Here is a 25,169-nt window from a genome sequence, read left to right on the forward strand (position 1 = left end):
TTTGCGTAATTTTATTATGTTACATGGGTCAGTAGTTTAAATCTTTTATATTTTTCTTTCAGTTTTGTTTCAAAATACAAAGAAAATTTTTCTTTTATTTTAAAATCCATATGAGACATATGATCACCCTCGGCTTAAGCTAGCTCTGCCACTGTCTGCTACATCCGTTACATCACTGAACTATATTGTTGTATTTTAATCCCACTAGAACATGAAGTATCAGATATGTAGGACAATTAATGTCTTCGTCTTTCAAAAGAGAGGTATGTATGTGACTAACAAGATTAAACCATATGTTTTAGCTGCGATTTGGTTTTGATCTAGGCGTAACCTAAACATGAGTAGATAAAATAATATTTCGAGGCATGACAAAAACCCCTCCATCATGCAATTCTGGTACGAGAGAACCAAAACTCAGTCATGATCTCAATCTGTTGTTACATTCGAACAGTACCAACACGTAACTCGTCTAAGACTTTAAAGTTTGTGCTCCATATATATATATATATAACCAAATTCGACTGTTAGCTAAAAGCTCAACCTCAATCCTATGTCTAACATTGTATTATACATAAATATTTTTTTGATAAAAGATTAAAATTTAGACAATTTCTCGATTTGTGCATGTTATTCTTGTGCAGGGGCCATGCTAATTTTCTCTATATCATTCCAATTTTATCAGACGTCCCCGACTCCCCGATAAGAGCCACATTCTAAGATAACCAATCCTCCAATAGATACTGAATAATGAATTGATAGTGGTCACCTTTTATTACTTCAGTAATCACCTACGTACGTAGCATATGCGGTTTATAAGAGATTATTACACGCAAAAAGCCAAAAACACATTCAAATTTTATAACGAAATCACACAAGGCATACATGTATCATATGATTCATATCTATCGAATTAAAGAAAATGCGATCACTCAAATTGTCTACAAATACGCCTAGAAACAAGTAACAAATAAAGCATATTATAACATTAAGTTTTTTACTAGTTGTTTGATTATTTCTAGTAACGGAAATGTTCAGCCAAATTTACTTTGGATTCTTTTCTACTTTCATCAACTTGAGAAAATTAGTTTTTTTTTAGCTTAAAACAAGAAAAATGTGAAAACAGAGGATTTCCTTCTTCATAAAACTGACGAGAAAAGGATTTAAAATCATCTACCATTGTTTTTTCTTCTAAATTTATATATAAACTGACGAGAAAAGAATGTCACTTGATTTTGGTGTGCCTTAGGATACATTAGAACACTTTTAGTGGAAGTTAATAATTCAAGATCCTCACTTCATATTTATAATAATAAAAAAAAAATTTGGGTTAAATTTTCATCATTTACCTAACCAATATTTATCATTGTTTTTCACTTAATACTTTTTTGAGATCCTTGTAATAATGTTGCTCTAATATCTCAATTATAAAATTCACAAAATAGTTAGTATTAAAAAAATATTCTCAATTTAAAATATAAAAAAGGGGGGCCGAAAGACCTGCAGCTTGACCACCGAAAGTCAGCGGAGTCCCCGCTCCTTCACAATCCAACGGCTCTGATTTCAAGAATCAGATTCCTTTTTTTTCTCTACGTGGATTTCAAAACCTGTATTCCAATACGCTTAAATATTCCCCCACGCGCCCGCCACCTCCTACCGCTTTATCCCGTCACATCCGCTTCAAACCTCTTTAACCTCCCCACTCTACCTCTCACCACCTCTCCCGGTCACACCAGTTTAACTCTCTCATCCGTTTTCGATTTTTTTTTCTCTCTCTCTCAGCTGAGGTTGATCGATCTTCTTCCTTCTCCTCGTCCCTTTGGATCTGGGAATGTGGTTCTGTCTTTCGGACATTTAACGTTTAGATTCAGACAGCCTCTGATCTTCCGACAAGGGTAAGTTGGATCAGAACTTTCGTTATTATTTAATTTTAATTTTAATTGAGTATTGGAATATGATGTGTTGTTGTTCGATGTATTCTCGATCTGAAGAGCTTTCAGCTTGAGTTTTAGAGATTTCTATAGTCGTTGACTATTCATTGACTTACTTTTAAGATCTTTTAATTTTTTTTTTTTTTTTTTTTTTTTTTTGCTAAAAAGATCTTTTAATTTTTCTTATATATTAATTTTGATTTTAAGGTAGTTGGTCTTATGAATCATCTGTTCTTAAAAAAGTTGTTCATCTGTTTGGTTGGTAGGAACGTTAATGTTAGATGAGTATGTTCGTCTGAACTGAACTGAATCTGTTGTTTCTTAGTTTTTTTTTTTAAATTTCCTTCTTCTGGGTTTAGCCTTTATAAATTGATTTTATTCAGAAAATTTTCAGACTTTATTAGATCTGATTGTGAAAGATTTAATCTTTGAGTTTTCTTCTAAGTAAATCTTCTGACTTTATTTTTTTTTACTTATCAAATTTGTTTCCTTTATTTCCTCGGTCAATTTATTTATTTATTTGCCAAATTTTTATTGCAGGCATACGTTTATATTAAGCATGTGTGGTCTCTTTAAGAAGCTGGACACAGAGAACAACGCTCTCTCACATTCTTTGTCCAAACCCATGAACGATGCTGCTGAGTGTGAACATTCGTTTTCCGCCTTACTTGAGTTCGCTGCAGACAACGACGTGGATGGCTTTAAGCATCAACTCTCTCTTGTCTCTAGCATCAACCAGGTGTCTCTCTGGTACAGACGCCAGAGGCTTATTAAAAGAATGGTCGTTGAGCAAAGAACTCCCCTGATGGTTGCTTCTCTATACGGAAGCTTAGACGTTGTGAAGCTTATTCTCTCCTTCCCTGAAACTGATCTGAATCTCACTTGCGGTCCGGATAAAAGCACCGCTCTCCACTGCGCCGCCTCTGGCGCTTCTGTGAAGGCCTTGGACGTTGTCAAGCTGCTTTTAAGCGCAGGAGCGGATCCAAACATCACTGATACTCATGGGAACACTCCCGTTGATGTTCTTGTTGCGCCTCGTGGTTTGAGAACGGTCCTTGAGGAGATTTTGAAGAAAGATGAAGATCTGTCGTCTAGCTTGGGGTCGAGTTTCAGGTCTCTCTCGTCGTCGCCTGATAACGGCTCCTCCTCTTTACTCTCTTTGGATTCAGTGTCTTCTCCAACTAAGGCAGAGAAGAAAGAGTACCCGATTGATCCATCTCTGCCAGACATCAAGAGTGGAGTTTACTCCACAGATGAGTTCCGTATGTTCTCGTTCAAGATCCGTCCCTGTTCTCGAGCCTACTCCCACGACTGGACCGAGTGTCCCTTCGCGCATCCGGGGGAGAACGCAAGGAGGAGAGACCCGAGGAAGTCTCACTACACCTGCGTCCCTTGCCCGGATTTCAAGAAGGGCTCATGTAAGCAAGGGGACGCGTGTGAGTACGCTCACGGAGTTTTCGAGTGCTGGCTGCACCCTGCTCAGTACAGGACGCGTCTGTGCAAGGACGGGACGGGTTGTAACCGGAGGGTTTGCTTCTTTGCTCATTTAAAGGAAGAGTTACGTCCTGTGTACGCTTCCACAGGCTCTGGCTTGCCGTCGTCTCCTCGTGGCTCTATGGACATGGCTTCTGTTTTGAACATGTTACCAGGCTCACCTTCTGGTGCAGCTCCGAGCTCTCCTTCAAACGGTGTTTCATCTATGTGTTGGCCTCATCAGAACGTACCTCCGGCGTTGCATCTCCCTGGAAGCAATGTTCAGCTGAGCCGTCTGAGGTCTTCTCTGAACGCGAGAGATATGCTGCAAGAGTTTGAAATGTCGTCCAGTCCACGGTTTATGAATCATTTCTCAGCTGCTGAGGTTTCGTCTTCGTCTCCTCGTTTCTCTGATCAGCTTGCTGTTTCGTCTGTTCTATCACCATCCCACAAATCTGTGCTTCTTAATCAGCTACAGAGGGATAAGCAGCAGAGCATGCTTTCTCCTATTAGGACGAATCTAATGTCTTCTCCAAATAATGTAGAGCAGCGAGCCATGGAGCCTATTTCTCCAATGAACGCTCGGATGAAACAGCAGCAGCAGCTGCATCATTCGCGTAGCCTTAGCTCCCGTGAGTTTGGATCCAATCTGCCACGTGATATGATGATGCAGAGTGATTCTGGCTCCCCGCTGAGTCCATGGTCGAGTTGGGACCAGAACCATAAGGTGGACTGGTCGGTGCAATCAGATGAGTTAGGGCGGTTGAGAAAATCTCATTCTTTGGCTAATAACAAGGAAGCAGATGTGACATGGGTTCAGCAGATGGTAAAAGAGACTGCATCGCCTAGGAACATGAATGGTGCAAGGCCATTGGTTCAAGGTGGTTTGAGTGGGGATCCTCACAGAGACGGTCGTGAGAGTGACATTCTTGATGCGTGGCTCGACCAGCTGCAGCTTGATCGCTAACTCAGTGTGTGAGAGAGAGAGAGAGAGAGAGAGAGTGGTTGATGTTTCTGTGAAGCTGGGACAAAATCCTGGTAAGTGCTTTTTCGATACTAATAACACCAAAAGGCTCAGTTTGATTTTTTCAGACTTCTTTCTGAAATTTCATTAATTTGTTGTAATTTTTACCTCATTAAATTGATTACTATCTCTTCAGTTGTAGCAAAGGGGGAAGTGTTCCTCTTTGTCTATGATTATTTCCTGTATTTTTGTTTCTCAGTTATTTGTAATATCTCATTCATATTTGTCAATGAACAATGTATGAGAAAATAATAACATATTGTTTCAGGTAATAAGATTCATTCATTTCCTTTTGGTTTTGTTCTGTGTTCGTCTGTTGATACTCTTAACAGCTTTTATAGAGTAAAGTCACGATCAAGTAAAGGTGGTGATCTCGCTTAATACAAAATTGATGCAACTTAAAGAGATCTGGTTACACCTCAAAATGCGAGAGAAAAAAAAAAAATCCATAGCTCAAACTCTCTTATAAGTCCTGATATCAATCATTATCAAATCTGATACTCAAAATCCATTCTGAGAGATTATGTACAAGGAAAAGATTGTGAATGTTGATGTGTGGTAGTCCTCAGTTCGCACTACAAGCCAACAAACTTCCACCAGGCTCTATTATAGTGTAGTGTACATATTAACAATTTGACATAAGTCAACACATAGATTTTTAGAAAATTTCAAAAAATAGGACAATACTGTTTTAATGCAAAGTTGCATCATGCACTAACATATGATGATGTTTAAAGAGATTTGGAGCCTTTGGTGTCTCTGTTTTTCAAGAAAATAGTGATTTTATAGTGGTTATTTCATCGATTTAGAGAGTATTATAAAGTTTCACTAAATTAATGGATAAATAAATTATAACGATTTCCATATAATATGAAAAAGAGATTAAAATACATTAATACAAATGTAGAATATGGTTGAAAATTTTAAAACAATACTAAAGATTATAGGCTTCAATATATAAAACATTTACCAAAAACTCAATATTTTCGTAGGGGTGTTAACACATAGATTTTGAGAAAATTTTAAAAAACACGACAATATTGTTTTAATGCATAGTTGCATCATGCACTAACATATGATGATTTTCAAAGAGGTTTGGAGCCTTTTTGTCTCCGTTTTTCAAAAAATAATGATTTTATAGTGGTTATTCCATCAATTTAGGGAGCATTATGAAGTTTTACTAAATTAATGGATATAAAAAAAATTATAATGATTCCCATATACCATGAAAAAGAGCTTAAAATACATTAATACAAATTTAGAATATGGTTAGAAAATTTTAAAACAACACTAAAAATTATAATCTTCAGTATATAAAACATTTACCAAAAATTTTATATTTTCGTAGGGGTTGTTAACATATAGATTTTGAGAAAATTTCAAAAAATATGACAATATTATTTTTATGCATAATTGCATCCTAGGCTAACATATGATGATGTTCAAAGAGGTTTGGAGTCTTTGTTGTCTCTGTTTTCAAGAAAATAGTGATTTTATAGTGGCTATTCCATCGATTTAGAGAGTATTATGAAGTTTTACTAAATTAATTGATAAAAAAAATTATAATGATTCTAATATACCATGAAAAAGAGCTTAAAATACATTTATACAAATTTAGAATGTGGTTAGAAATTTTAAAACAACACTAAAGATTATAGGCTTCAGTATATAAAACATTTACCAAAAACTCAATATTTTCATAGGGGTTATAACACATGGATTTTGAGAAAATTTCAAAAAATACAACAATATTATTTTAATGCATAGTTGCATCCTGCACTAACATATGATGATGTTCAAAGAGTTTTGGAGTCTTTGTTGTCTCCATTTTTCAAGAAAATAGTAATTTTATAGTGGTTATTCCATCGATTTATGGAGTATTATGAAGTTTTACTAAATTAATGGATAAAAAAATTATAATGATTCCAATATACCATGAAAAAGAGCTTAAAATAAATTAATACAAATTTAGAATATAGTTAGAAAATTTTAAAACAACATTAAAAATTATAAGCTTCAATATATAAAACATTTACCCAAAACTTTATATTTTTGTAAGGGTTGTTAACATATAGATTTTGTGAAAATTTCAAAAAATATGACAATATTGTTTTAATGCATAGTTGCATCCTGCACTAACATATGATGATGTTCAAAGAGGTTTGGAGCCTTTGTTGTCTCTACTTTTTAAAAGAATAGTGATTTTATAATGGTTAGTCCACTAATTTAGGGAGTATATAAAGTTTTACTAAATTAATTTATGAAAACAATTGAACGATGCTCATTTACCATGAAAGTTTAGCATACATTAATATAAATGTAGAATGTGGTTAGAAATTTTAAAACAACACTAAAGATTATAAGCTTCGGTATATAAAACATTTACCAAAAACTCAATATTTTCGTAGGGGCTTAACACCAAGCCAAATAAGAATGTTGACTATTGATATCAGGAAGCTAATGTTCCTGTCACATCAGCTCAAGGCTATGGTGACTCCTTGAGGAACCATATTAAAAAGTTCTTGAAATGTTTAAAAATGTTCGTAAATGTATGTGTGTTTATTCATCTTTTATTAAGGGGTATTTTTTTGTTTACATTGACTAATCATTACATATGGCACGTCAAGCCCTAGTATTATTCAAAACAAAACACTCTCTACCTTTTCAGTATCTATCTATGACAATGTATATATCGGTATTTGCGTTTTGTGTGTGTGGCTATGAATCTTAGTATATTCGGCAACAGGAAAAAAATCATATGCTTTGCTTGAAGTTGAAGTAAAACGAAGGCGCCTCAGTGTTCATCAACTGGTCAAGGTCCCAATATTCTTCCATTCTCACACCCTCAGGTACGTTTCCAGCCCCATTAGTGTTCATGTCGTCATCTAAGTGGTTGGTAATATCTGCGTTGTACCAGTCGCCTTCTTCACATTCCAAAGGTGGAAAGTAGAGTTCCCCTTGTACTCCTGTGTTTATTCCGCAGAAACCATCTACATAAGGGGGAAAGTCGTCATTATACGGGTGGCTGATCAGTTGTGGCGCTGGGAATGGATTGTTGTTGGTTGGCATGTTGGTAAAAGAGGGGTTGACGAATCCTTGTTCTTGTAAGGACATGAAGCTTCCTATAATGTCTTTAAACTCCAAAGAAGAGGTGGAATTAGAAGACGAGTCACTTGCTTTGGGTGATGAGGATGAGTTGTTGACGGAGTTGGATGTGTCGGATAATTTCTTTAGCCTTTTCTTTATTGTTGAGTTCCAAAAGTTCTTGATCTCGTTGTCGGTTCGACCAGGCAATCGTGCTGCAATCTGAGACCACCTATTAAATCGATGAATGAGAAGAAAGAGAGTAGACTAATTCAATGAGACGTGGTATGTAATTAAATTTATAAAAGTGCATTGTTTGCATGGGAATTAGAAGCAAAGTACGTGAAAGAAAATTACTGCAACTACTATAAAACAAATACATTTGCGTTCAAATAAATTGTCGTTAAATGATTTCACATAAGTTTCGAAAAAAATATGTAATTTAATTTTATTAAATTAACTAACAAATACTAAAGATAAGTATACAATTAATAGAAAATGTATAATTGTTTTCACGAAGTCATGTCCAACGTGAAGTATAAACTCAAAAAAATGTATGTTTCTGTAGGAAGTGACAGGAAAAAAAATAAAGTGTATAATTAGAAAATAAAAGTTGAAGTAAAACCCTAAAGAAGAAAAGAAAAGGTGATAAAGACACAAAAGTCGGTTTCACGAAAACAAGTTTTTTTTTTGTAAGAGCACTCTCTTAAGTCTTAACACTCACGATTAACGGACTCTGACCACTCACATAAGGACATAATTACACGTGAATGTACTCATTCCTAGTTTGGTTATTGCGTCTACTTTCTAATGCTACTATAATTATAATTGGATCAATTTTCTTCTTAAAAAATCATTCATCTCTTTGAATTTTAACAGTTATCGTCCCAGTGAAAATTCGAACCAAACTCTATTTTCAACATGAAGTTCGATCATATCTTTTTAGGATTTGTATATCATGTATCGTATATAGTCACAATAGAGCATACACACGAACTGTTTATGTTAACTCGCTATAGCCTATATGTATATAGATTAGCTCACATCTTATATGTTTTTTTTTTCTAAAGAACTTAAAAAAAAAACACACACACTGACACACACACACACATTTCTTATATGTTTAACCGGTCGAAAAACACACACACATGCTAGTTGATCTAATTCAACAATTTGATCGTTTTAATTAAGGTGGACTTTTGTTCTTGCTCAGTTGGCTTGGCTTTCTCTATATATGCGTTTTTACAATTTACCCATAAACCAAAAATTACCAAGACAATTTTAAGCAATATTTACCTAAAACATGCTAGTTGGTATAAGAAAATTTATCCATTATAGTTACCTTTTTAATTGATAACATGTAAAACAACCAAAACGATTGCAAAAATATATACCTGTTGCCGAGAATGGAATGAAAACGAATGATGAGTTCCTCTTCCTGAGGAGAGAAAGCGCCACGCTTGAGGTCAGGACGAAGATAGTTGATCCAACGAAGACGGCAGCTTTTGCCACATCGTTGAAGGCCTGCGTTTTTGGCTACATCGCTCCAACATCCTTGCCCATTGGTTATCATATATTGCATCAGCTTTGAGTCTTCCTCTGGAGACCAAAGCCCCTTCTTCATCTTCTTTACTTGATGAGTGACTACATTTGCTACCTCTGGTTTTCTCATCTTTTTTTTTTGTTGAGTTAATTGTTTCTCTTAATCTTTCTCAAGGCTCGATCGATTTGTTGATGTGAACCAGTGAAGTTTGTTTTTATAACAGAGAGAGAGAGAGAAAAGAGAGAAGACTTGATGAAGGGAGAATGATGATGATGAGGAAAGGGATGGTTGTATGGTTTGCTTACAATTCTAGGAAGACAAACCAATTTTTCAATTTTCATCTTCTCCCTTTTTAATATATATATATTCCTTATTTTAAGCATTATTATATATATACTATAATATAATATACGGTATGTTGCATTGTTATAAAACATACAAAAACATATATACATTTCTAGTCGACCAATATTGTTTGTGTGGTGCATAAAATACACCAACAACATGTGTATATAACTAAGTTAACCAAGTGAAGAAACGTTAGTTGGTCGGTCATGACGAAAACGGTTCTGAGAGCGACCCGAAATGCAAACCTCAAAGCCAAAAGGAGAAGTGCTCTTCACTTGTTCAACTTTTTTTCTTTTTGAATATATAAACCATATGCATTTGTTTCTTCATTCACAAGGTATATATTACAGACATGTCTAATTCATTAACCTTAAGTGTGTATATATAATACTATATAACATTAATTTATATATTAATGAACATGTCTATTTTCTATTCAAGGATATCTTCATTTTCAAGGTAAGCAAATGTTGAGTTATTTCATTAATATTTACGTATAATAAGCTGTTTTTCGATTGTATATATAAATAAGTTGACGAGTGTCATAACCCTTTTTGTTTGTTTTATATTAAGCTTAGCAGCCGAGCAAGAAGTTTTGCTTCGGCTTCACACAACCACCTCTCGCGCACCAACACGTACACTTGAAGAAATCAAATTATTGTTATGGAGAAAATATTATACTCCTTTATCCATATATTTTATCTTTTTATTGGAAAGAAACGTGGGTCACGATTTTTAACTTCTCGATTTACACTAAAATCCGAAAATAAACATAACTTTTTATACAATCATAAAAAAATCCACAGATAAAGTACAAAAGAAGTTGGAATATTGAATCTTGAAGATATTGCTAATGGAAAAGGACTAAAGATCTTAGGTTTTTGGGAGAGATAATAGTTTGTGTAAATCTTTCTTATCGACTCCATTTTTGAAGACATTAATCTATAGACTATACATCTAAACATGATAAATTGATGTGTTTTTAGCTAAAAAATGTATGTTCCTTTGTAGTATGGGGAATGTGAGTTTTTGGTGATACAATTAATCCTTAAACAATCATTGTTTTTAATAAAATATTGATTTTTTCTTCGACTCTACATTGAAATTTGGATGACAGAATTACAATGTATATCACAACTTAGAATATAATTTTGTGGTAGAAAAAATTAACAGTATTAGTTATAACTTTGAAAATATAGTTTAGCTATTTAACTACCAAACTTTAAATATATATACCACTCTAAAATCTATTAATTTTATCTCTATGCAGATGTCTGCTAAGACTAACCCTAAACAGAAAGGTCAGTGTATAATTAACTCTAGACACACAACAATAATCGCTTAATATATATATATATATATATATATATATATATATTTATATATATCAATAAAGTAGTGCGAGGTTAATCACTGTACAAAATGTAGTCTCGTGTGTATTACACTCTTTTGAGACTATAACGGAAACCTCAAGTTTATTTATTTGAAACATTAATCATGCATATGTCATTTTCCTCAATGAAGACAAAGTGGTTACTAACTAAGAAAGCAATTATCACCCATGAGAACTGAACCCCAAATAAAAGAAATTAACAAACACTACCATTGAATCAAAGCATTAGCTTAAACTTGAATCTTACTTTACAGGGTGATGTATCTTAATTTATACTTTTATATTTGTATTATATGTTCTTTTAATAAATAACAAAAAAAATTACTATAAAGTATCACTCACTTCAGGACAATCATTTTGGGGACAAAATCTAATTGGTTGATCATTATGCATTTGCATACATACATATAATTTGTGGTGAACTTTTTGTTACACTTGTCGTGATTAGGTTGTCTTTGAAGAAACACATAACATCGGACTTCACTTATCTGCGCCAATTGTAATCTTTAACCTAACCCACCCAGTTCCGTTAGGAACGTTTTTAGCTAATAGCTATAATAGATAGTTCTCAAACTAACCCCTGCCGTCACGTTATAGTCACCTAGAAAAATCAGTGCAACCCAGACGAAACTTTTGGCTGTTAACAGCTAATAACTAATAAGTAACAATTATGAGGCTGTTATTTTTGTTTTATTCGACCTCGTACTGTATTTGCTTTGACTTGACGATGTGTTATATTCTTTTTATACCTTCTAAAATAATTAAAGTAAAATTTGTCTTCTGCATCACCCCATCCGCAGCTTACAGGTAAACCGCTTCGACCACAACGTATACAGACAGTCAACACGATGGGAACAGTCACTGAGTACTAATAATATTACACTGTAATTTTCTTCTTCAAGAAAAAGTACTAAAGCTAATTTGTATATATTAGAGAAAAAGTACTAAAGCTAACTTGTATATATTAGCATTTGGCAAAAAAAAAATTGTATATATTAGGGCACCACTAAGTTTCTTTTTGTTTGTTAGTTAATGTGGCACCACTAAGTTCTTTGTTAATAGGACGCTGCTGCTTTTATGATCAAGTGTCACGTTGCTCAAAGATAACAAATGAAAAAGTGAAAAATAGAAAGATTGAACTCCGATAAAGGCTCACTTAACGAACTCTTTCTAGAAATTTACTTTCAAATCACCTTTTGAACGTAGTATCTTAAACGATAAAGTGGAATCACCATGACATCATATGATTTCTTCAATTTTTCTTTATGAAATGTTTCTTTGTATTTTGAAAGATATAAGAAGGGCAAAAAGTCAGCACTTGAATTAATTAAAAATTAGAAAATTTACTTTTAAATCACCTTTTGGTAAGCAATAGTACTACATTAATTCATAAACATCAAATAGAGCTCCTAACCGTACACTGACAAAGTTATAAATTTGTAAAACAATAGTTAATTCATTAGTTTAAAAATCTATCCCAAAAACAGGAGACAAGTAATGCAATAATAATAATGATCATTATTCATGTCTCATAAGTCACTGCTTAAAAACATAGCATATCAACAGGAGATACTAACCTCTGATAATTTTTAACATAGAAAAAATGTGAAGTTTTATAACCTATGATAATTCTTAACAAACAAATATGTACAAGATACAACTGAAGCCTAAGAAGAAACATAAGAGATAATCAACAAGAGAGTGTGACTCTCTTCTAGCCTTATGACTAGTACCTGCAAATAACCTTACATCTCAACACCCTATCTTGAACATAAAAACCAGGCATCACCATAACCTTAACCCGCACCGGTCTACATGACCCTGTTGATCTCTGTCTGTCCCTATCTCCACCCATATCTTCCATATAACTTGACTCAAACACTCTGTTCTCCTCCACCCTCAAGATCCCTAACGCTGGCTTGAGCGAGAAGGCAAGCAAATGAAGCAGCCAGACACATTTTGCAGCGACAAAAAACGCTTGTAACATCTGTTCAGACCATGGTCTTGTCCATTTCAACGTTGTAATGATCAAATTCATCTTCTCATCGCAGAATCTACTGAACTCTTCGCTGTGGTATTTTGTACCCTTTTCCATTACCTCGTTCCAGCTCAAGTTTCTTAAAGAAGCAAAGGAAGAGAACTTCGCTTTTCGATCTTGTTCTTGATCAAGAAACTTCGGTTTACCGTTCTTTTGGAAGACACAGTTCTCGAAATCTTGGTATATAGATTGGCTCATGATGGCTTCTAAGTGGTACTGAATGATCTTGGAGTGCTTAGAGGTGAATGACAAGTTGTGTGGTTGAAGGAGAGTGTTGATGTTACTAATCAGAGTCGAGTCTTCTTCATCGATCTCTGCGACTAATGATTTCAAGAACTGTTTTATCGATAATCTTGATTCGGATACAATCTGCAAGAACCTTTCAACCATCACATCTTCACTCACTGGTATCTTCTCTCGTGACACTAAAGCTTTCTTTAAACCTTCACAGTAACTTTCCAAGTACTGAAGCTTCTCGTTAAACTCTCTCAACGAAGATTTCATCTCCGAGACTTGTGTCAACGCAGCGTCTCTGCTTCTGTTTGCTTCCATCAGCTCTCTCTTCAACTTCTCAGGAACTTCCTCTGATCTCTCGGTTCTACTAGGGGAGTTAAAGATCGAGTTGCTCTTGTGCTTTCTCTTTAACTTGGGGAACAACCAAGACAACACTCTGCCTCCACTGTTCCTTGGCTGAGAAGTAACAGCAGCTGAATGTGAATCAGTCAAGGGCACAACAAGATTAGAGTTCTTGAAACTCTTGGCGTCGAAACCTCTTTGTTTGTAGTCATTACAAGAAGAGACCGATCTAAAATGCAACGTTTGGGGTCTGAGAGTATGTCTCAAGTCTTGATCTTCACCTCCAACACAAGATTCATCCAAATTCTCAGATGATGTGAGATTCTTGCGATGAAATGCAGGCACAGGCTCATCTCCATAGCTCTGTTTCAAAACCAAGAGGGAATTTTAGCAGTGTAAAGTGGAAAAGACAGTAACTTGTGTCCAAAATTAAGAATAGTGTGTCAGCTAAGGACAAAAACAAAACAATGGTTCTACCAAATTCAGGTCTTTTCTGTTTTGTCTTTATACTTCACAGTGGTTTTAATTATTGAAGTGATTAACCTAATTCTATAATGTATACTATTGTTTTTTTTTGTCTGTGAAAATCATAGATATTGTATGAAGCTTCAAAACGTATAAAGACATGTATAATTACATAAGAAATATCAAAAAAAAAAAAAAACTGAAAGCAATTGTAATTATGGAGCCTAAACCGGATTCAACCAATAAATCTTGTGTTTGATGATTTTTCAAAAAAAAAAAAAAAAAAAAAAAAGTGTTTCAAAAAAAAAGATGATTTTTTTTTTTAAATCTTTAAAATTCCAACAAACTCAAATCCTCATACATAATATCGAAATGAATCAAGTTAGAGATAATAAAAAGAGATGAAAAAACTCAAAAAATAAAGAAAAGAGAAGTTTTTTTTTGTAACTAAGGAAAAGAGAAGTTACAGGAGTGAAAACAGGATAATCATGAGCAGAGAGGTTGTGGAGATGACGAGAAGCTGGAGAAGATGAAGAAGGGATTCTGATAGATGGGCTTAACTTCTGGATAAGTGCCCTCATCTTCACACCGTTTGCTATGACCTCTTCTTTTTCTCTATCCATGTTCATTCTTGTTTCAAAAGAAGCCATGGAAGAAGATGTAAGAAAAGAATGAAAGATGAGACAGAGAGGTTGTGAATGAGATTGTCCAAGAGGAAAGGGTGGTGATGATGAGGATGATGTCTGTGTGAGAAAGAGAGAAAATCCAAAGAATGTTCTGTCTCCCTTCTCTTTAAAAGGACTGATACAAAGAGTGCATGTGCAGAGCAGAGAGACCAATTTTGTTGTGTACGAAAATGCCCCTTATTTTCTTATTTGTTTCTTTTTCAGCTCTTCTGTTTTTGTTTCTTTGGTAAACTTTAATTTTTCTACATGATTGTTGTTTTATCCACTGCCAAAAAAAACAGAATTCCACCATTTTAAGATATTAACAATCATCAAAATCTTTTCAAACTAAAAATGTTTAATTGGTATGAATTACTTGATTTATTTCCATCAAAAAAAACTAGAGAATATCATAACAATTCATATATACTTAAGACTAAGAAAAAGTACTCACAACTAGAAATAAAATATATTTCTTATATATGCATATAAAATATTAGTATCATTAAAATTAGTAAATAAAATTACAAATCTAAACAAAATGCTAAATATTGAAAAAATCAAATATGATTAGATACGTCAAATGATTCACATATAAAGAATCATAGTTTAAAATTAATTTTAGGAAAGTAATTTCATGATAAATGATTATAATATCTTAGAAAATTAAATACTAGTCACTGGAGAATGTATTAAGGACCTCATGCGATGGAACTTCAGTTTATATTGCAGTCAGCACTTTGATAATATAAGTAATGCAATCAAAATTTTCATATGTTTACATGTATTATCTATCACTATCGATCGAGTAGCTAATTGGTTAATAGTAGAGTGTCATAACCTAAGTTCAAATGTGGGAGTGAGCATATGTGAAGTGTGTATGTTGGTGACTAATATTTGTACGTGTCAAATGCGTTTGTTATAATTCCGACAATTTGAAAGATTTGTCGAGGGATCATATGCATTCCACTCGCTAAAATGTTTATTCGGTTGATCCTCGATCTCGGAAGAAAGGATATATACTACAAAACAAATAGGTCATTCTTTAGTTAAAAGCTGACAAAACCATATTTGTTAGTATATGATAGAACTTTCCGTGTGGGACTGATCATTTAATAAGAGTTGTTTTGCAATAATGTTGTAAAGTGGAGTTGTTTACATCAGTGAGGAAAGAAAGTCAAGACATTAGGAGAAAAGTAGTATTAAACTACTAATAATATAATGATGACAAAATCATTGTTAAGTGATTAGTTCAACAACTAACAGAGAACAGTCCAATGAAAATCTAATCTTCCTAAGACATCTACCAATAGAAAAACGTTTCTTGAGTGATAACACTCAGAACTTCAAGCAGTTAATAGATTTTGAGTCATTACTTCATACAATTTTTTTTGTACATATCTGCACAATGTAGTGGTTGATAAGGTGTTTACTTATTTCAGAGTTCTCACTAAAATTCAAATCAACAAAAAGGCACTAACGACTACCATGTAGATAACAGCATGATTTTTCTATAAGTTATTGAGCAGAAACTCTGATGTTTTATATAGCCTATTGAAGAATTCATTTTCAAACTCAAAGAACCCAATTCAAAAGTCAGTTTTGAGAGTTATAGACATGAACTATGAAGTCATCATCCTGAAAATATGTAATTATGGAATATATCATACTTTTAGCTACATATATAACATTTTTTTCTCTCAGAAATGCAAATGATACTAAACCCATCTCTTATGTGAACCAGAGGAAGAAGCTCTTGGGGCAACCTGAACTGGCCTTCTAGGTTTCTTTGTATCACCAGCAGAAGAAGCCCCTCGCATCCTTGAAGAAGAAGAAGAAGCAGCAGCAACAGGCTTCCGAGTAGTAGTCAATGGACTAACTACTGAAGACGGCTTCACAGATTTCACAAGTGAAGCCATGGATTTAGCTGGTGCTGATTTATAAGTTTGTTCCAAAGCTGAGGGTTCCCCCTTGATGGAATCAACTGGAGCAACCTCCAACACAGTTCGCCGAGGTGTGTTTGCAGGAGTATCTGAATCAGATGACGAAGAAGCTGTAGAAACATCCATATCGTAAAGAAGATTGTCCACTCTCATTGGGAATTCAAAGGTATTTGAGGCTGCAGCTGAGTAGGAAGACCTCTGGAGCCTAGTGAGCTGAGTAACCTACACATATGACAATCAATGAACACCTTGAGATGAAGTTTAGTGGTAAAAAGTTTCTCACCTTTTCTTCTAACACCAGTACGTCCCTCTTGAGCTTCTTGATGATTGTTTTCTTCCTGCGAACAATCTCTTCAAGCTCTGTTTCTCTCTGTTAAAGAGAGAATAAGACACATGTTTGTCCAAGTTATAAGAATAAGAATCAAAAACCTAAGGCTTTGTCTTGCTTACTTTCGAACAAGCTTTGTTGGTTAACTGAAGAAACGAAGTCAAGTCCTTTATTGTTGCATCTTTCTCTTGACACTCCTTTCTGAGAGAAAGCATGTCTTGGTCTAGTGAAAGATTATCAAACTGCAATAAACATTTAAAACAAGTGATCTTCATTTGCAACAAAAAAAAAAACAAGATCCAGCACAAAGATTGTTTCAGTATACACACATACATGGAGTTCTGCAGCAGAAGTGACACTAGAACACCAATCTGACAAGTAAGACAAACGCCTCTCTTCTTGCTCAGCTTCAACCACCAGATTCGTTGAAGCTTTATCCTAAGCAACAGAAGCATCAAGAACATAATCTCCATGTAAAAGCAAGAGAGCACAAACAAACACACACACACACCTGTATACCAGATGAGGAGTGATGATGCTGATCACAAAGCAAGCAACCACACTCTACAAACTTAACATTCTCAGATCCAAACTTCTCTTTAAACTTCGATTCCAGATCATCACCATCACCTAAGACCTTGACAAGACTTAGCTGTTGACAGAGATCATCCAGCTTCTGTTGCATCCCTGTCAGAACCTGGTCCTGAAAACAAATCCACACACCACAGATTAAATAAAAAAACATTAAAAGCAAACGTTTTTATAAAAAAAAATCAAAACGTAAAATTAAACCAACTAATTAAACATTTAAAGCCTATAAAGGAACGAACTTTAAGATCAATTGACTTCCGGAGCTGCCGAATCACGCCGTTCTTCTTCGATTCCGCGGCGGCGGCGCCGATAACCGCCACGATCATGACCCTCTGGTGAGGCGTAAATAGCTCCCACGCTAGGGCTTCGTCTCGGCCGATTGATCGCGCCGAGCTGGTGGGATCGTCGAGAAGGCTCTTGAGAGAGGTGTAACGAGATGATTGCAGCGGCTGGGTACGACGACGAGTGAAGTGGAGACGAGCGGAGGGAGGAGGAGCGAGGGAGGAGAAGGGTGAGAGGTGGACTGAAGCGGGCGGGATTGGGTAGGATCCGGGATCCGAACCGGGTTCCTCCATTTGGATCCGAGGAGGAGTGATCGAGGTTTTGCAGAGAGCGTTTCAATTTTTTTTGAGTTTTTTGGATTTTTCTGCGATTTCAAAATTGGGATTTTCCCTCCGATGTGGGGGTTAGGGGGAGACGAAGAGGTTTGAAGGTTAACGTTGGTGTCATGGTCACCACCATCGTCTGGGTTGTACACATGTTTTTGTCTTTTTCTGTTTATGAATATCATTTATGGTGAAAAGACTATCATTAGTACTAATGGATTTAGTTTAATTTAAGTCAATAGTTATATTTTATAAATAAAAATGGTTTAGGTAGTTATAGAATAACCAGTATGGTAAGAATTTTTTACAAACTTATGAAATATTTATAAAATTGTCTTTATGAATTTATGTTTTCGTTTTTGTTAATATTTTAGTGTCTTTTAGAAACTGAATGAGAGATGAAGGTTGGTGATACCCTTAAATTAATTTTCTTGGTAAAAATGTAGCCAACTCATGTTTGACGTTGTTCAAAAGCCAATATGGGTTTCTACTTAATTCGTCTTGAACAAAAAGTCTTGGTAAAATTTTGCTTTAAAAAAAATTATGTAGATGAGACACTAACTACAAGTCTACATCTTTCTCGGCTCTCATATGACCAGGCACAACCTATCTCAGCTTATAAATGATTCATGATTGAATTATGGAGAAATGTATTATCTTATTTCGGTGTTCTCTCTTAATGATGTGCATATGATTCATGGGACTCATTTAATTGAGAACAGTGGCAGTGACAGAGCGAGAACATGATCAAAATTGTTTAATTTTCATTTTATTTTTCTGAACTGATGACTATGTGTCAGAAAGTGGCAATGTGGCAAGGTTTCAAAGGCACAACTTCTAGTTTAATACTACTAGTTATTTGAGTTTTCTAATATACAAGTACATATATGCATGTGAGTTGTCAGCAGCGGCATGTTTGATCTTGATTTGATCTTCTTCTAAAAACGCATCCTAACGTTTAAAGACTAGAATCAGCCAGAGATAAATTTATTTTATAAAAATAATATTTTAAGTTATTCGTTAGCTAAAATTAAAATACATTGGAAAATAAGTAATACTCTTTCAGATTGGTGTTCGCTACTGGACTTCCAGTCCAGTTTACGCCTAATAATAAGCATTTGTTTTTACGTACCCAAATTTTATTTTACGAAATTTAGTTGGCAGAACAAACATTTTTGAAAACATTTTCTGAAGTATATTATTACACGTGACGTCTTAACTCTGAAGTGATACTCTCCTCCAGGCTCCAGTTATTTAGGAACGTGGTATGTCCTAGTCCTTGGGAAACCGAGTACCTTTCCTTTTTAGTTTTCCTCGTTTCTTTCTTCGTTTCCTGAAACCTGAAGTATAGAATATAACTATGAGCTATAGAAGTAAATGGAAATGAAGAAGAAGGTGATGAAGCACATGCGGGCACATGAGTTATGTTTCGAAGTCCGAACAGTCAACAACACCATTAATGTCTCCATTCTGGCATATCTCACTTCCTTCTAAATCTCTAGAAACATTTAATTAACCAACTGCCAAATGGCCCAAATCTCTGTATCACGTTTACTCGAGCTGTCTCCAAACCTTTCATATTTATTAGGGCCGGTAATGAATTTTGAGAAACCTAGCTCAATGGAAAGATAATAACCTATAGAAAAGACAACTTTAAAAAACGTAAATTATTGATGTGAGTCTTATGACAGACTACTATCGTTCGTGGAGGTGTGGCCAACGTGGATGCGATATGCAACGGTGATTTGGCTAGTGTCATAGTGTAGAAACTAGCTAAACGTGAACAAAATTAATTTTCCTTTGTTTTATAATTGTACTATTGACTCAAGTTTGAAAGAAGAGGTCGAATAAATTATTTATACATCATTATATGAGTTTATTATATATGTGCTAATTAAATGTTAACAAGGACAAAGATCACATGCTCATCTGCAACGATAACATCTGACAATATATATTACAAAATAAAAACTAGTAGTAACTAGTTAATATTCCAACCAATTAAGAAGTACTAGTATACAGTAGGTGGACAAAATAAAATAAACTAGGATAATATAAACTGCTGTAGCTTGGCCACTTGAATGTTACCAGTTCTAAATCTTGTCTTCCACTCGCAGAAAATTGTTTTATTTTCATCGGAAACAACCATACAATATTAAATTGAAAGGTTCATCAGTTTGATCCAGTGATCAACTTTGGTTGCTTTCTCTTTCTATCCTTTTTGTCTCAGTTTTTTTCCTCTTTATGGTTCTTAGTGATGGATTTTGATCTGATTGTAATGTACTTAAGCGTATGTATTAGTTGGGTCTGTTTCAGTTCCAGGGGATGTCTATTATTTTTTGGCTCTTGGCTCCAAGAGTTTAGTGTTATCCCCTGTTTTTTTTTGTTCTTATAGTTTTGAAACTCGCTGGCTTATGTAGTTTCTATGTGTATGATAGTGAATGATTAATTGCAATTTCTGAATTTTATTGGTTTATAATTATAGAAAATAGATAACCACAAAAAAAATATTTATAACTAAAATTTAATATGTTTTATTATACGTGTGAAAATTTTAAAATATGTATATTTTGAAACATAGAGAATATTTATTAGTACAACCACTCTGACATAAACAAACAAAACCATGTTATTACTTCAGCAAGGATCCCACTAGTGATCCAAAAAAATAATTAGAAAGGTTGAAAACTGAAGGAGCATGCAAAGGATGCGACGTGGCAGTAAATGAGAAGGTTCAACGAAGCAATGTGATTCAGTTAACGAGTATAAATACAACACCATAGTAGTTAAGTCGTTTCCATGTCAACAAGCCTATGTAAGCTCCTTGGAGATAACAAAACACAACACTCTCTATAGTCAGTCTTGTGATCAAAGCTCAATGGATGCTAAGAAGAAGGCGATAACGGTTGTGTTCTGCAACGCCGTCGTTTTGCTCCTCGCCACCGTCGCCGCCCAAGCTTGTCTCCCCTCCGACAGAGCGGCGCTTCTCGAGTTCCGATCACACCTCAACGAGCCGTACATCGGCGTGTTCAACTCGTGGAAAGGCCAAGACTGCTGCCACGGCTGGTACGGCGTGAGCTGCGACCCCACCAACCGCCGCGTCTCCGCCGTCACCCTCCGCGGAATCTCCGAGGAGCCGATTTTCCAGCGCGCGAAACGGAAAGGCGTCATGACCGGCTCCATCTCCCCGGCGATATGCGAACTAACTCAGCTCTCCGGCGTCACCCTCTCCGACTGGGAAGGAATCTCCGGCGAGATCCCCGCCTGCATCACGAACCTCCCCGCCATGAGACATGTCGATCTCGTCGGAAACAAAATCTCCGGCGTGATTCCGGCGAACATCGGGAACCTCCTGAAGCTGACGGTGCTCAACCTCGCCGATAATCAGATCTCCGGCGCGATTCCGGCGTCGATCGCGAGGCTGACGAGCTTAACGCATCTCGATCTGAGGAACAACGGTTTAACCGGAGTCATACCGGTATACATAGGCCGGTTAAAGATGCTGAGCCGGGTTCTACTAAGCGGTAACAAACTCTCGGGTCAAATACCCGAGTCTCTGACCCGGATCTACCGGTTAGCGGATCTCGAGCTCTCGATGAACCGGATCACGGGCCCGATCCCGCCTTCGTTCGGGAGAATGTCGGTGCTCGCGACGCTTAATCTCGACGGGAACTTGATCTCCGGGGAGATCCCGGGGAGTTTGATGACGTCATCGATCTCGAATTTGAATTTGAGCGGGAACTTTATCAGCGGGAAGATACCGAACGCGTTTGGGCCGAGGTCGTACTTCACGGTGTTGGATCTTTCGAATAACCGTTTGGAGGGAGTGATTCCGGAGAGTATCACTACGGCGTCGTTTATTGGGCATTTGGATGTGAGTCATAACCAGCTGTGTGGGAAGATTCCGGCGGGGTCTCCTTTTGATCATCTTGATGCGACGTCGTTTGGTTATAATAGGTGTCTGTGTGGAACGCCTCTTGGGGACTGTGGGAAATAAAATTTAAGTAATCAGTAAGAGCATCTTAATACAGTTATTTATGAATGTATGAGTGTAACTACTAGCCGTTTGAAAGGGGCAAGGCGATATATATTCCCATTTGGTGTTTTCTTTTAGTCTTATCTGCTTTGATTCTCGAACCCCTCGATGAGAGCAAGAAGATAAACTTAGAAAAAAAATATATATATATATATATATTTACCGGTTGTTTAAATACTTGGACCCGACCATGTTAGTGACATTGGTATATTCACTACCCCTCATCTAATGATTTGGTCTGGCCGTCTGGGTATGCTTTAGAAAGTCAAGTTTGTATGACCATTTTGAACTAGACTTGTGGTTCGTCCTTGACAAAGGAACCGTATTTGTGAGTCCTTCTAATGGGTTTATGGGCTTTTTATCGTGGAAAGTTCTTGCTTACCACGGAAACGCCATTATCAAAGTGGACTAAATAAGGCAAAATTAGTCTGATGGGCTTGCGTCCAGTGTCAGTTGTGCATGGGTCGTTTTCTTGGACGTGATACAAATAAATTCAGTTACTACACGAACAAAAAAAACTGTATTGACACTAGTTGTGGTCAGTCAAATCACAAAACCATGAAACACTTTAACCCTTCAAATTATTAATACTGTATAGTGAAGATATTGTCCGTCAGTTAAAACATATTATCCATCAAGTTAACTTCATGATTACAATATTTAAATTAGAAAATGCTATTCTCATAATCATGAGATTAGAACTTAAAAGAGATTGCAACATTTTCTCACATAAAAATTGAAGATGGCGTTGTGTTTCGTCTCTGAAGGACGAATTTGTAACGAATTTTCTACATGTCTTACTTACAAAAAGTGATCTAATGGTTAGCAATAATTCATCCTTTTGATCCGTCGCCGAACAGGCATTTGATATTTTACGTAAACAATCAAAGTTTCTGATCAAATGAAACACAAAACAAAATCATCATCATACACAATTAGATTACATATATAAGTTTATTCATCAATGGTATAAGTGATGAAATGTGCTTTTCCCGATAAACTTCATCATAAGCTTTGTAGAAAAACAAAAAGATACGATACAAAGAACATATGAATAACGTGCTGGAGAGGATTGCACAACACGTATTTGATGCTTTTAAGTACTTGAGTATATATATACACCGTACATGAGAGAATTACATAACAAGTATGTGATACAAAGTATGCTTTGAAGCATCCTATTAATTAAAGTTTTTATGGTTAGTGCTGATTCTTATAACTAATCGTAAGATTTAACTTAACTGCCATGTTATGTCAACCACCACTAGTTTGTTTTAATTTTCTCAGACAGTATTTTTTTGTTCTTTATCTGCCAAGCAATTATATTTCAAATCCTAAAGCAAAACATTATCCCGTCCGAATTCGTTACTATTTAAATCTTTTGTACGCTAAAGGGAGTAGTTAACAAATGTTGCATATGTACAATGTTGAAGTAAGAGCTTCACTGATATACACTGTCGTACTGACAATGATGAAGAACGTTGCTGAAACTGAAACATAGGAGCCGCGGTATTGGGATTGAAGCCAGAGGTAAATTAAAACATGCGTTATGATAACTAGGACGTTTCTCAGAACTTTTCTAAAAGAAACTTTACTAGTAAATGATTTACAACATATAACTGATTTTCTTTTCAACAACTCGTAATAATATCTTGGGTGATTTTCTTATGCGCGCATCTATAGATATGAAGTGTGTACAAGTGGGAAGAAAAAAGTAACTCGTGTATCCTTTGCACTATACTCGAAAAAGAGACCTTTGGGCTGTTAACATTGACGTGTAGATAATGTTCCTTTCTTGAAGCAACAAACTACTAGACGTCATCGTATTATTCAGAGATTATACCTTAACTTTCAAGAACCATTGGCTTTCCCAACAAAAATAATCTGATCCAATAAGTTGACGGCAGCAGATACCTTAACCCTAGATGAAAATCACTAAACTGATCGGAATGTCCAAAAGATTTTTGTCCACAAAATTGACAAATGACGAATACATCACTCTCCATAACTACACAACAACTCTTTCAGTGTATATCTTTTCATTTATTTTTGATATTTAATATCCTTGTTTAGATCTACATCATACATAACATAATAATTGCATGCCAGTTTACATGGATATCGACAGTTCACGATTATAGTAGCATTTAGACAATCTAACCCAACTCTATATTTTCCTATAGAATAGATAAAATCTATTATAAAGATGAAATTTATTCTAATGTGACTTCATAATAAATTTTCTCTATTTTTTAGAGAATTTTTTTTGAGAAACTTTGTTTTTATCTCTATATTTAGAATAAAAATATTATATTTCTATTTCTTTTAAAATAGAAGAAATCTATTATAAAAACATATATTGGAGTCAATTCATTTTATAATAAAAGTTACTATATTTTAGTAGAAAATATAGATCTGAGTTGAAATGCTCCTAAAATTCCTTTAGTTTTTATCTAATTATTATATGTAAAACTTATCAAACACTCATAATTTTATAGTTGACGTTGCCGATGGAATTTACTCTTTAATTCTTTATGAATTTAATTGGCCAAAGAGAATCTTGAAATAAACCTCAGGAATATTGAATTCAATGAACTATTATTACTACTACCAGTTACAAGTTTATATAATTAGGTTGAAAGAGTCTTCGCTTGTGGAAGAAGAAAAACCCGTAATACATAATTTCTCCATATACTATAAAACAGAGACACTGATACAAGAACACGATTTCAAGCAAAAATAATTACATGCAATTGGCTAGCTAAAGAATCATTTATTGTTTGTGTAGTCTATAGTTGTTATCTAGAGGCATTTATGCGGATGCATATGTAGTTTTTAGTTGTAACTATTGATACTGCTTACTTAAAAAAGTAATGATATAAATTCATATTTCTCTCCAACAACATGCATTAACACAAACCACATGCCTTGTTCTCTTGATATGAATTGCATAGTTTGATATGAGTGATTTTTATGAATATTTATCTCTGTAAGTAATTTTACAAAATGTGCTTTTTAGGTAGATTTGTTCTTATCTTGATTTTGTTCTCTCTATACCTACTATCTCTCTATGCCTTGCTAAAACGTATAAGCAACCTTCACAGACCAGAAGATCTACACAAGAGCCAT

General features: G+C 35.0%; 5 protein-coding genes and 1 pseudogene across 5 annotated transcripts; 2 read left to right on the forward strand and 4 right to left on the reverse strand.

The window, feature by feature from the left end:
• Window positions 1–595: 595 nt before the first annotated feature.
• Window positions 596–707, reverse strand: LOC125589673 (annotated as a pseudogene).
• Window positions 708–1,644: 937 nt separating this feature from the next.
• On the forward strand, window positions 1,645–4,716 carry LOC106383895 (zinc finger CCCH domain-containing protein 56-like). Its single transcript, XM_013823948.3, has 2 exons — window positions 1,645–1,892; window positions 2,469–4,716. The coding sequence occupies exon 2, from the start codon at window positions 2,488–2,490 to the stop codon at window positions 4,366–4,368; it is 1,881 nt and encodes a 626-aa protein (XP_013679402.2). The 5' UTR covers window positions 1,645–1,892; window positions 2,469–2,487; the 3' UTR covers window positions 4,369–4,716.
• A 2,247-nt stretch (window positions 4,717–6,963) lies between these two features.
• LOC111204332 (transcription factor MYB46-like) lies at window positions 6,964–9,418 on the reverse strand. The gene is made up of 2 exons (XM_022698759.2): window positions 8,904–9,418; window positions 6,964–7,741 (listed from the first exon to the last, which is right to left on the reverse strand). The coding sequence occupies exons 1-2, from the start codon at window positions 9,179–9,181 to the stop codon at window positions 7,180–7,182; spliced, it is 840 nt and encodes a 279-aa protein (XP_022554480.1). The 5' UTR covers window positions 9,182–9,418; the 3' UTR covers window positions 6,964–7,179.
• A 2,970-nt stretch (window positions 9,419–12,388) lies between these two features.
• LOC111204333 (IRK-interacting protein) lies at window positions 12,389–14,917 on the reverse strand. Its single transcript, XM_022698761.2, has 2 exons — window positions 14,340–14,917; window positions 12,389–13,770 (listed from the first exon to the last, which is right to left on the reverse strand). The coding sequence occupies exons 1-2, from the start codon at window positions 14,520–14,522 to the stop codon at window positions 12,520–12,522; spliced, it is 1,434 nt and encodes a 477-aa protein (XP_022554482.1). The 5' UTR covers window positions 14,523–14,917; the 3' UTR covers window positions 12,389–12,519.
• Window positions 14,918–16,170: 1,253 nt separating this feature from the next.
• LOC111204334 lies at window positions 16,171–18,154 on the reverse strand. Its single transcript, XM_022698763.2, has 6 exons — window positions 17,639–18,154; window positions 17,320–17,511; window positions 17,142–17,246; window positions 16,931–17,050; window positions 16,764–16,850; window positions 16,171–16,702 (listed from the first exon to the last, which is right to left on the reverse strand). Exons 1-6 carry the CDS (start codon window positions 17,972–17,974, stop codon window positions 16,256–16,258), a joined length of 1,287 nt encoding a protein of 428 aa, XP_022554484.1. The 5' UTR covers window positions 17,975–18,154; the 3' UTR covers window positions 16,171–16,255.
• A 2,624-nt stretch (window positions 18,155–20,778) lies between these two features.
• Window positions 20,779–22,117, forward strand: LOC106383921 (DNA damage-repair/toleration protein DRT100-like). The gene has a single exon (XM_013823973.3). It carries the CDS (start codon window positions 20,883–20,885, stop codon window positions 21,999–22,001), a length of 1,119 nt encoding a protein of 372 aa, XP_013679427.1. The 5' UTR covers window positions 20,779–20,882; the 3' UTR covers window positions 22,002–22,117.
• The last annotated feature ends 3,052 nt before the right edge of the window (window positions 22,118–25,169 follow it).

The sequence above is a fragment of the Brassica napus genome, chromosome A2, assembly GCF_020379485.1.
Source record: "Brassica napus cultivar Da-Ae chromosome A2, Da-Ae, whole genome shotgun sequence".
Classification (NCBI taxonomy): domain Eukaryota; kingdom Viridiplantae; phylum Streptophyta; class Magnoliopsida; order Brassicales; family Brassicaceae; genus Brassica; species Brassica napus.

Bases quoted from the DNA above. Each gene is read 5' to 3' on its own strand.
- LOC111204333 (XM_022698761.2), bottom strand. From the start codon at position 14,522: ATGGCTTCTTTTGAAACAAGAATGAACATGGATAGAGAAAAAGAAGAG. The intron at 13,771-14,339 runs GTAACTTCTCTT...GTTTTGAAACAG, and splicing joins ATTATCCTGTTTTCACTCCT to AGCTATGGAGATGAGCCTGT.
- LOC106383921 (XM_013823973.3), top strand. From the start codon at position 20,883: ATGGATGCTAAGAAGAAGGCGATAACGGTTGTGTTCTGCAACGCCGTC.
- LOC106383895 (XM_013823948.3), top strand. From the start codon at position 2,488: ATGTGTGGTCTCTTTAAGAAGCTGGACACAGAGAACAACGCTCTCTCA.
- LOC111204334 (XM_022698763.2), bottom strand. From the start codon at position 17,974: ATGGAGGAACCCGGTTCGGATCCCGGATCCTACCCAATCCCGCCCGCT. The intron at 17,247-17,319 runs GTGTGTGTGTGT...TCTGTTGCTTAG, and splicing joins ACTCCTCATCTGGTATACAG to GATAAAGCTTCAACGAATCT. The intron at 16,851-16,930 runs GTAAGCAAGACA...TCTCTTTAACAG, and splicing joins CCAACAAAGCTTGTTCGAAA to AGAGAAACAGAGCTTGAAGA.
- LOC111204332 (XM_022698759.2), bottom strand. From the start codon at position 9,181: ATGAGAAAACCAGAGGTAGCAAATGTAGTCACTCATCAAGTAAAGAAG. The intron at 7,742-8,903 runs GTATATATTTTT...TCGATTTAATAG, and splicing joins CATTCCATTCTCGGCAACAG to GTGGTCTCAGATTGCAGCAC.